Raw genomic sequence first — 12,104 nt, 5'->3', positions numbered from 1 at the left:
AATTGCTTACTACCCTCCGAACAGGTTGTTGAGACTATCGCAAGGGAATTTCTGCCAAATCTTACAGACCCAGCAACCCACAGCTGGTGGATAAATGGAGTCAATTGCTCTATCAATTAGACTAAAGGGATCACAAACGGGGTTTAGGAGCATACCCTTAATCATGGCAATGCTCCACTTTAATGTCCACGGGTGCTAATGTAGTGTTAATGCGACCACTTCCCCATATGAGTTTTAATTTTTCTTTCTTTATCTTTTTTCTCTCTTTTCTTTTCACATCTTATTGTCATTTTTTTTAAAACTGCCATAATCTAATCTAATTACATATTCGATAGATGGGTCTATTCAGATCTACTGAAAGTAAAGGTGATGAGGATACTGTAACTATAACTAATGTTGCTCATAACATACTCCTTTCATATGTATCTAATCACGTCATTATCATTGTTACTCTCAGTATGTTTGGATTCACTACACCCTCTTCCTGTTCTACCCTTCGACATTAAAGTCAGTCTGCTAGCTTGACAACTCTGCGTCCAGTGTCTTATATTTCTAACTTAAGAAGCCTTATTCACAGATACCAAATATTGTTTTCATGTCACTAATTCAATAGAATACTTTCAAAAGGGGAAATCTAAATTGAAAAAAAATATATAAATAAATAAAAATTTCAGCTTTAAGCTTGTTTCTAAGTAAATCATATGTCATGTATAAACATAGATCACCTTGTCACAACTGATGAATCTTTTAGTTGCATATTCAACACGACACAACTTTCATTCTGTTTTGCTTTGTTTTTAAATAATTAATCAATTTCTTAGATGAGAAGGAACAATTTATAGATTCGAACAAACCAGCAGTAAATGGATCATGATCGTTTGTTTGTTTTTTGTTTTTAAGGGTTTTATGGCGCTTGCGACACATTTAGGTCATATCAGCGCCAGTAAAAAGGAAGAAAACGGGATAGTAAAAAGGTCTAGAATTACAATTAAAGCACCCAAGAATAAGGCAGACAAAGGGGAACTGGGAACAAATAGGGATCAGATGTAGGTTTAAAGAGCTCACTATCAGTGTCCTCAGTTTGAGATCACCTAAAAGTCTCATCCAGACACAAGCACAGGTCCCAACAAAGAGGAATACACTCAAATGTTTAAAAACCATATATAATATGTAAACTAAACATAATACAATGCACAACAGAGAGATGATTTACAAGGACAAAAATATCATCTCCCAAAACAATAACTATACATTTAACTCTTTCCCTCGACTCCCAGCCAAGGACTCCGACCATGGTCAGGGCAAAACCAAGACAATGACAGGAAACAATTGGAAAATGGTATAGAGGTATAGAAGACACAGCATGTACCTCCCTGCCCACTATGGGAGGTCAGGATCCCCACCCAGGGATCATGATCATGTAGATGTTTTCCAATATGGTGACAGGTATTCATTCACACACATTTTTACATTCACACACTTTCAACTTTCAACACTTCCATTAATTTTGAAAGATTCATTTTCATTGGTCCAATGTCTTTTGTCATTTTTAAGTAACTTCTATCCCATGCAGGAATAATTCACCTGGTTATTTCAGTCCTTCACTTATTTTTTGAAATTCTCATCTCACCCAATATCAACATTAACAACAATATAACCACGATAACGTCATCAACAAGAACCATAACAACAACAGGAATAATAACAACAATAACATATTGATAAAACTGAACAAGACTATTTGAAAAAATAAATTTCAATTCCATAAAGAGATTTTAACAACTGATACATGGTTTCAAATATATTTGATGTGTTTTAAAAGTAAGTTTGTAAATGTAATTTTGTCACTAATTATATTTCGATAATTTAAAAAGATCTACACACTCCATCATGGTTCCCTCGAACTCCTTCCTTGGGGTATCACATCATTCATTTACTGTCGTAGCCAAGCATTAGTAAATCATGGCGCATGGTATTGATTTTAGAAAGAATGGGAAAGTGATAAGAATGACCAGAGAGGTGTTATGGGAAACGGCGATGGAGTGCGTGTATGTATGTGTGTGTGTGCATGTATGTGTATCATATTGTATACACACACATGCAGTGTAGAAAGATACACACATTTGTAACGGTCATTGTAACATACACAGTAAATCATCAGTGGTCGAAATCAAAGGTCGCATTAAAAAAAATCTTCAATTAATCTACCTTTCTTACACTGGCTGGGTGAAATTGGTTCAAGGAAACCGTATTCAGGGTAAAAATTCATTAGAGGAAGAAATGGAATGATAACAAAGAATAAGAAGGATGAGAAAATCTTATGTTCTATGAAACCGTGTTCGAGAAAACCGTGTTGGAGTGATTTTTCAAAACAAAAATAAATCATTTATATTTTTCTGACTGACTGGTGTCATTTCAAATCAATTATATTGTGGCTACATCTTCTTTTTTTTAAATGCTTGACAAAATTGAAGTAAATTTCATCCATTCATGCCTTCCATCCCAGTAGTTCATATGTCCAATGCTGATGCAATGCAAGCTGTCATAACCCACACTCACTACAAAACAAGGGCATCTCTCTCCCCATCTCCATTCATACTATTCATTCTGGCATATCTGGAAGGAACTGGCGTCCTGCTATCGCCATCCTCCTCTTCTTCTACCTCAGGATAAGGCGGTAACAAAAAGTCTTCCTCTGCCATACTTACTGGACGAGACGTTTGTAATTCACTGACTACATTGTTATATCGACTAGAGAAGGTTGAACTCATTGGGTCTGGTAAGCCTGACACGGAATTCCTGTTGTTGCTTTGATGGTAGCTTGGGGGGCGTGGGACAGGGGGCAGGAAGGAAGCTCTGTGGTTATTAATATGACTATTATTGTTACTGTTACCACAATTGTTATTATTATTACTAAAACTATTATAAGGCTGTGACTGACCCCTTTCGTTGTCTGTTTGGTAACTATCACTATTGGACGTAGTAGAAATGTTACTGAAAGCACCGATGCTGTTTCTATTGGACCCACCGTAGGCGTGGTGAGAGAAATCTATCCCAGAGTATATTGGAAGACGGGGGATGTGATTCCGTCGAGAACTGGAGGCGTTTGAACCCCCGCCATCACTGTAGTTTGGGTCATCATCGTAACGAAGTTGGTGACCGGATGGTGGGAGGAACGTTGGAAGGGGAGCCACTCTAAATGGCTGATGATGACTAGGCCCTTCTCCCCCACTATTGTAACCCCCTCCTCCTCCTCCTCCAGCGGACGAAGAGTACATATTGGAAAGAGCTGAAGGTTGACTGTTGAGTCGATTACAAGGAGTTCCATCTGTGTCTGTGTCACTCTCACTGTGTAAATTGGAGCGATAACTGTTTGGATGACAATTGGTAGGACCTGACTGGAGCTGATAATCTCCCCTTGCTGGAGATGAAATCATTGGTAAGGGAGGATGGAAACGAGAACGTAATGAATTGCGAGTGAGTGTTGTGTCACTGTCAGAGTCAAATTTGAAAGAACTCGGTGATTCACCTCGGAAGGTGAGGAAGGCTCCTCGTTGGTCCCGAGGCAAGGGAGATAATCTGTCAGAGATTCCACTTTTTACAGACACTGGGGTAGAAGCCTTAGCTCGAGCTGGAAAAAAAAAACAAAATTTTTAAAAATCAAAACAGGAAGAAACAATTAATATGTGAAAACGGTTGAAATCTTTTCCATGACCTCTTGATTAAAGGAATAAAACGTATAAAGCACTTCTAATGCAAACACATCTAAAACGATTGTAATTTGGTATGCCAATAACATAAGGGTGCTTATTTATATGAAATTTTGTATATTTGAACATAGAAATAAAAGTTAATTTTGTGGTACTTAAGTTAAGAAGTAAATTTGCCTTCATTTAAATTGCTTTCATATTAAATCAAAACAGAAATAAAATAAAAATATGAATCCATGAACAGAGCTACAATTATCTATTTTTTTTAAATTTTAACAATCAAAAATACATTAAAATTTTGTGACATTAAATAAGATTGCAACAGCAGGTCCCTTTGTGGCAATCTTATGCTTAATATTTCATCACCTTTGTCTTTGAGAGCGGCAGCCCCGTTGTTGACATCGACGTCACTGCCACCCCTGCCACTGTCACTGGTACTGTCACATGACAGGTCATCAAAGGTGTCATTGCCACTTTTGTACACAGATGTGCTTGTTGACTGGATGAGAGATAGGAAATTGTTGTTATGTAGGTTTAGAAAACAAACTAAAATATAATTTTATTATTTCTTAATTATTATTCTTTTTTGTTATTAGTAACAGTCAAACATAAGCCTGGATAAATATTCTTTGATAAGCAGTAATCTTTTCAAAATATAGGGCAACTTGTAGATAACGTCATTATTCACTCAAATTGTTTTAATTTTACGGGTCTTTCACCTTCTTACTAAACTTTGACTTTCAGCACCAGAAAGAAAAATAAACAATAAGATGATGATTTACCAAATGTTACTTGGACCTCATTTCTTACAATATCAAACCAAAGAGATTACAAGAGTTGACATGAAAACAGTGGCAATGTGCGTTGAACAGAATTTGATTGAATTTGAATCTTAATCTGAATCTGAATGTTACTCAAAGTCGACTCAATTCTGAGTTTTGGATTCAAGGGCAGAGAGTGTTGTTGAATGTGGTCGTCATTGCTGGTGTGTTTAGGCTGGAGTAGTTTGATCATATTCTCTTGAAGGTGTCTAAATCTGTCGTGTTCATACATGATTCAGAAAGAAATTCAAATTGAGCTTTATATAGCGCAATATCCACTAAATGTGCTCAAAGTGCTTTACAAGGGGTCCCTGGTCAACAGCAACATTTAACATGTAGGACGGGACATGACGCCCGTTAGGCGATATTACAATTTTCCGGACACAGACAACGCTGTTAACGGCCAGGTACTCATTTTACACCGGAGTACAGTGAGAGAATGTGAGTAAAGAGCCTTTTCCAAGGACTCAACTATGCGCCGAGCACGAGGCTCGAACCCAGGACCTTCCGATCCGAAAGCGAGTGTCATACCACTAGACCACATAGCCACAATAGAAGAAGCGTTCCAGTCTTTGATAAAACAGGGAGCAGATGAAAACTTGAAGATGTTTGGGTCTGACGATTGGTGTTTTTTATTACTGTTTTTGAGTGGGTTTTTTTCTTGGAATGTGTGATTTTCGTTGTCTGTCTACATGTTATGGTGAGATGGCTGTCGTTTTGTTTGTAATTTTGAACATAAGAGTTAATCATTGTTCTGTCCATCTGTCTTGTAAGGTAGTCCAGCTTTGGACATTTTTTTAATGGGAAAGAGAGAAAGAGTGACCACAAGAGTTTTGAAATAAAGTTTATGACATAGCAAACTTGTCTATAAAACTGTCCCTTTATAAATCAAATAACCTACCTGTCTCCTGAGCGAGTCATGCCTGGGTAACGGTGCTATGATATTTTCCTGAGACCTAAAAGTAGAAAATTGCCCATCATCAGTCTGGTCCAGATCAATTGTGTTTAGAGTGTCATCCAGACGGTGGGTTCGATTTCCACCATGGCTGATTTCCACAATCTGGCAACAAGAAGAGAAAAACAAATCAATAGACATTCATTTCATACAGATGTTTGTTTGTGTTTAGGTGTTTAACGGCGCTTTCGACACTATTTAGGTCATTTAAGCGCCCGTTTCTGTCTTTTATCAATTTTTATCGGCCTTGAGGGGCCATAGCTGCTCAATCGTGTACTGTTGAGAGAGAAAACTGCGAAAAAGAACCAGCAACAACCCTGTTAAATCAGACAGCCCTGGAAATGTTGTAAAGGACAGACATGGCTTGAGGTTACAGACAATCCATTAAGATAGACAGACAAGTAAAAAAAAGGATTATCTCTTTTATCAGTGAATTATGAGTGACTGGAATTGGACGTGGGAAAACCTCTTGCCCCAATGCTGTATTTTTTAGGGTAAGGCATTTTACTAACATTAACCCACTTGACAAAGGTGTGAGTACTTCACTTAAAGCAGTTGGGTACATTAAGAGAGCTAGTACAAAAAGAATGACTTACAGGTAATTTGAACTGTATAAATAAAAAAATAAATTGGTTATTTATGGTCTGCTCAAGGAATAAATGTGCACAATGCTTAAATTCGTTATGTTGATTTATTTCATTATTATTGAAAAAATTAATAATAATGTGAAGTTGATTGAATGTAAGCTTCAATTTAATTACAAAAAACAGATCAAATTAACGTTTCGGGTTTCCCCTTTATCAACAAAACAGGATGAATGAAACACCACAGATGAATGAGATGATGTGGTACCACATCTTCTCATTCATCTGTGGTGTTTCATTCATCCCGTTTTGTTGATAAAGGGGAAACCCAAAACATTCATTTGATCTGTATTTGTAATTAAATTGAAGCTTACATTCAACTTCGCATAATTATTTATTTCTTCAAGCTTCGAGCAGTAACATTCTCATTATTGAGAAAGCCATTTGATGATTTCTTACCTCAGGCTGTGTGGTGGGAGAGTTGGGCATCATGACAGTGTATGGATTTCCCACGTGTAAACGGCCTGATCCTCCGTCTGATGTGTCTGCATGAGTGTTGACCAGACCAGTGTCTGGTTTGTTGAGGAAGGAGGATGAGGAAGCCCTGACACCTGGGGCAATGTAGTAACCCCCTTGAAGTTTGGTGGTGGAAGAAGTGGATGCTAGTGGGAGGATATTGGTGATTAATTGGTGTGATCAGATTGAATTAAAAGCAGGCATGTTGATGATGATAATGATGAGTATGATGGCGATGATGATGATGATGACGATGACGACAAAGACGATGATGATGATGATGAGGAGGAGGAGGAAGTTGATGGCGATAATGGTGATAATGATGATGATGATGATGATGAAGTGATTTCGATGACAAACAAAAGAATTTAATATGGAGGAGATTTTATAGTAGATTCAAATAAGTAAGTAAAATTATGCTCCTATTAACTTTTAAATGATGAAAACACATAAATCTCTCAAATTTTATAAATAAAAATAGAATTTGTAAAAGTACAAATGTAGACAAAAATATTCTTATGACATAGATAGCGATTAATTGCTTCTAAGAGTAACAACTTACAAGTTTTAGGAAGGAAAATTGATGCAGGCTACTACGAGTGTAATTTAACATGAACAATGTGTGAATATCAGCAAGGAACTGGAACATGTATGCACTTATGAACAAACACGAGGTGTCAAAGAAATGAAAAATGAACAAGAAGGAGAGAAGCACATTAAGGCCAAAAATTAAACAAAATGAAAGGAAGCTCACCTGATAACGGGAATCCACCTCTCTTCTTAGCCTCACTTCTTCGAATACAAACAAATGTGAAAAAGATTATGCATCCTATGAGGATACAGACTCCAACCACAGACAAAATGACGATGATGGTTTGGCTTGGGCCAGCAGAATCCATGGAAGTTAGCAAGGTTGAATTGTCAAAGTAGACATCAATGTAGAACGGGATCTGGGTGGAGAGTTGGGATGTGGGATTGCTGTCACTTGCAATGAGAGTCAGGAAATACAATCCAATGTCTGAGGAAGACATGGACTCTTCTAGATGGACGTTTCCGTTGTCTTGGTCGATGACAAAGGGGGAGCTGGTGTTGATACAGCTGATGGAGTACATGATCTTGGCGTTAAGTCCGACGTCATCATCCAAGGCTACCGCTGTGATAATGGTAGAGTCCACGCCAAATGTATGAGGGATGTTTATAGAATCATTCCCAGGATGTGGGGATATGAAGTACGGAATGTTGTCATTGATATCCATCACTTGAATAACCACTCTAGTGGTTCCTGTCAGAGGAGGTTTGCCATAATCTGTGGCCTCTACCTGGAACTCGTAAATCCTTTGATCTTCCCTGTCTAACACTGTGTTTGTTTTGAGCACACCACCTTCTCTGTCCACAATGAATTGAGTGACAGATGAAGAGACGTGGTAAAATATCCTCTGATTATCACCTAGATCCCCGTCAGAAGCGGATACAATCCCGATATAGCGACCAATCGGCTGTTCCTCGTCCACTTCAAAATGATATACGCTTTGAGAAAACACGGGGTGCATGTCGTTGATGTCGATAAGATCCACTACAACTGTAGCAGAAGAGGACAAAGGGGGATTACCCCTGTCAGTGACCTTGACCTTGACAACGATACGATCTGACTCCTCCCTATCTAGTGGGACTTTAGCAGTCATTTTCCCTGCTGTGTCAATTTCAAACAGGTTGTGGTTGATACCCAGAACGCTGAAGTCTACCATAGCATTTTTGCCAATGTCTCTATCCGTGACAGTCAACTGTGCAACATAGGTACCTGGGAAACAAACAAAAACAAGTTACTAATATAAAGCTTGATCTGTGATCACGTTTTGAGATGAGTTTGCCTTGAGGTTCAATAACATCACTTGTACTCATTTTTGACTTAAATACCAACCTCTTGAAGACCTGAGATGCACACATTCCTCCCACCAAATCCAAGCATCAGTAACACACTTTATAGTCACCTGGAACAACTACAAAAGACGTCTAACTTCTACGTCATGGCACAAGACCGAAGGGCTAGAGCTCAGGTGGTCACTGGTTCGGATAAGTAAGTAAGTAAGTAAGTACTTAAATACCAATTCATAAATAGTAGGTAATCATCGTTCTGAGTTCAATTATATAAATAATATTTTGTCACTCCCAAAATCATCCAGTGGTGGCTAAGACACTTTCCACATGGTCAGAGTCACGTGAGCAAAGGATAAGACACCCTCAAATGCTGGCGGCCTTGCACCTGGAAACTAAGGTAATGGGACTCACTTCACTTTTCACTTGACTATTTCAGTAGCTGTCACTGCTGTCAGTCTGCATTTGAATGCAGTGAGGCAATGGATGGAAAGTGTCTTACCCAAGAAAACAATGCTATGGTCATAATCTGTCTTTCATTGCCATCCATCTGAACACTAGTCACCAATAATTTTGCAAAATAAATGTTTACATGATACACAGACAGGCCTGTAAATGGTTGGTGACAAAAATTGGCGGAACTTTTTGAACACACGACAATAGGCCAACAGGACAAAAATATGGATTAATTAATAAACACAACACAGATATGACATGTAAATTGACTAGTCAAATCCTGTCACTTTCCCCTACTTATTTATAATACGTAATAAGCAGGTCTTTATTTTATGGTATCAAAAAAAAGAAAGTAAGTAAGTAAGTATGTGCGGCTATGTGGTCTAGTGGTATGACACTCGCTTTGGGAATGGAAGGTCCTGGGTTTGAGCCTCGCGCTTGGCGCATAGTTGAGTCCTTGGAGAAGGCTCTTTACTCACATTCTCTCACCGTACTCAGGTGTAAAATGAGTATGTGGTTGTTAACAGCGTTGTCTTTGTCTGAAAAATTGTAATATTGCCTAACAGGCGTCATGTTCCGTCCTACATGTTAAATGTTGCTGTTGACCAGGGACCCCTTGTAAAGCACTTTGAGCACATTTAGTGGATATTGAGCTATATAAAGCTCAATTATTTTTTTTTAAGTAAGTGATTAACCAATAATGCCACTAACTTTAAGGGATTATTTTAATCTGATAGTGAAAAGATTACCAATCGTATTGTTCTCTTTGATAGAAGCCTCGTAACGTCTCTGTGAGAATTCAGGCGGGTTGTCATTTTCATCCAAGACTCGGACAAAGAACTTGGCTGTGGCCAAAAGAGAGAAGAATCCGTGGTCCGAACAGAAGATGGTCACATTGTAGAAATCGGTCACTTCCCGGTCCAAGCTGGTCATCAACACTACCTGTAATCAGAGAAGCGGAATTAATATCCTTAGACTAGTCCATTCTATTTCATTTCATTTCGGCATTAGATATAATACGTTACAGTGAATGACATAATCAGTCGGATGGTGAAAAGGTTTGAACTGAGATATTGCCAAGTTAAATTAGAAGGTCAATTTTTTATCCAAAATGTGTTCTTGTCATAAATTATTAAATCAACCCTTTTTGTACATCTGACCATAACTTCATTAAAAAATCATCCGATTTAATTCAAATAAAGATTAAAATGCTCTGGTTAGCATATTCATTCAGAAATTGCAAAAAAAAAAAAAAAAAAACAAATCCAAAATTTTCACCTTCTGACAGATTATGTCATGCACTGACACAAGAAAAAGAAAAAAAAAAACAAAAAAAATTCAAAAAAACCCTTTAACTATTCACTGACATTTCATAATACAAATTTCATGGACAAAAATGCAAAAATAAGTATTGATATCGTGATCCTTTCATGAAATAACAAGTTCGTATCACAATATAGACAATTCAATGTTCTGGCTTTGTATTCATTCATTCAATAAACCTAAAATAAAGGCATGTGATATTATTTGTGAGCAGGAAACAACGTTAATAACTGCATTGTATCATTTAAAATGAAACAACTTTTCAAATCAAATCTCATTATTATTCTATGCTGGTTTCGTTTTTCATTTGGATATTACAAATGTATGTGTGTGTGTGTGTGTGTGTGTGTGTGTGTGTGTGTGTGTGTGTGTGTGTGTGTGTGTGTGTGTGTGTGTTTGTGCTTGAGGATTTGATATTGCTGTTTCGTTTGTTTTTTGGAGAGGTATTGTTTTTAATTTTTATTTTTGATTACACATATCACTCATATCCCCCCCCCCCCCCCCCCCCAAACAAACAAAAACAAAACAAACAAAAAACCCACACAAAAAACATATGAAGCCCCAGAAAGACCGGGTTCTTACATAGGATAAAAACCATAAATTTGTGTTACTTATTTAACGAGTGAGATACATTAGGACTACCATAAAGTCACAAAACACCTTTTTACATTTAGGTCAAAAAATCATTTACATCATATAACGATCAGTAAAATAACCCCCGCTATTGAAATAGTCTTAAACCTGAGACTTCAAAAAAGCTAACCTTGAACTTTCCATCATCTGTCAGTTCGAGCAATTGGAATTCTGGGCTGTCCAAGCGACAGTCCACCCTTCCATTGTCCCCGCTGTCAGGGTCCCGTACGCTGACATGCAGCATGACCTTACCCAGTTTGGCGTATTCGGACACCTCAGCGATCTCACTGCCTCCTGCCAAGGGGTCAATGATGATTTGGGGCATGGAGTTGACAGTGTCTTTCACATGGATCTGGGGGGGGGGGGGGGAAGAGAAGTAAAATAATAATAATAATAATAATAATAATAATAATAATAATAATAATAATAATAATAATAATAATAATAATAATAATAATAATAATAATAATAATAATAATAATGATGATAATAATAATAATAATAATGATGATGATAATAATAATAATAATAATAATAATAATAATAATAATAATAATAATAATAATAAATCGTTATTGTCCTAAACAAAAGGCAGTTTTTTTCATGTGGTTACACATTTATAGCAATACAATATTGACATAGACACACTCACACAGATACACACTAGTAACATCGTAGTCATCAAAAAAAAAAAAAAAAAAAAGAGAAAGAAAGAAAGAAAAGAATGAATGGTGTGATGAAATTGATATGGGAATCAGCTTGATAATGGAATATTAAAATAATTCTGCACACACACATTACACAAAACTAAAAAAAAAGGTTCAGCTTATAATTTCTTATCCCTCTTGTCCATGCTATATAAAATGATGTACTCATAGTGATAGTAATACGCTTCAACAGTCCTAACGTCACTTCCCTCGTAATGACACATGGTAACTTAGTAACTGGCTCTAAACTATCGGAACAATGGCGGACGCCCTTATGAAATATTTCTCCGACGAGCATTAAAGCTTATCCAGAGGAAAAAAATAACCCATTATAAATCTGATCATATTTTGACTTTTACACATTCTGATCACAAGACATATGAAAAGTTCTAGCCAGCATGAAAAATAAAAAGAACCGACTTTCTTTGTTTAGAACCACGATGGCCGCCGTTGCTGGGCGACGTGACATCAGACTATTGAATCCAATTACGATACCTAATTAATTCTAGGGATAGAGAGTTAAATAC

At 37.1% G+C, this 12,104-nt stretch overlaps 1 protein-coding gene across 3 annotated transcripts in view; it reads right to left on the bottom strand.

The window, feature by feature from the left end:
* Nucleotides 1–238: 238 nt before the first annotated feature.
* LOC144971594 (protocadherin-1-like) overlaps nt 239–12,104 on the bottom strand; it is a 156,407-nt gene continuing 144,541 nt past the window's right edge. For 2 of the 3 annotated variants that reach the window (XR_013645168.1, XR_013645169.1), the window contains 8 exons: nt 11,001–11,222; nt 9,664–9,856; nt 7,341–8,384; nt 6,530–6,732; nt 5,433–5,591; nt 4,077–4,209; nt 582–3,631; nt 239–378 (listed from right to left, as the gene is read on the bottom strand). Coding sequence is in view for 1 of the 3 variants with exons in the window: in XM_078912660.1 (XP_078768786.1) it covers nt 2,559–3,631; nt 4,077–4,209; nt 5,433–5,591; nt 6,530–6,732; nt 7,341–8,384; nt 9,664–9,856; nt 11,001–11,222 (3,027 nt within the window). In the remaining 2 variants the exon portion in view is untranslated. Of the gene's footprint in view, nt 3,632–4,076; nt 4,210–5,432; nt 5,592–6,529; nt 6,733–7,340; nt 8,385–9,663; nt 9,857–11,000; nt 11,223–12,104 lie in introns of all 3 variants that reach the window. The other variant, XM_078912660.1, reaches the window with a different exon arrangement.

This window comes from Berghia stephanieae, chromosome 4, assembly GCF_034508935.2.
Source record: "Berghia stephanieae isolate SIO BIC M18660-M18661 chromosome 4, UCSD_Bste_1.3, whole genome shotgun sequence".
In the NCBI taxonomy this organism is placed as follows: Eukaryota; Metazoa; Mollusca; class Gastropoda; order Nudibranchia; family Aeolidiidae; genus Berghia; species Berghia stephanieae.
The sequence above is the reverse complement of the archived record's forward strand: the minus strand, read 5'-3'. Positions and strand labels throughout refer to the sequence as shown.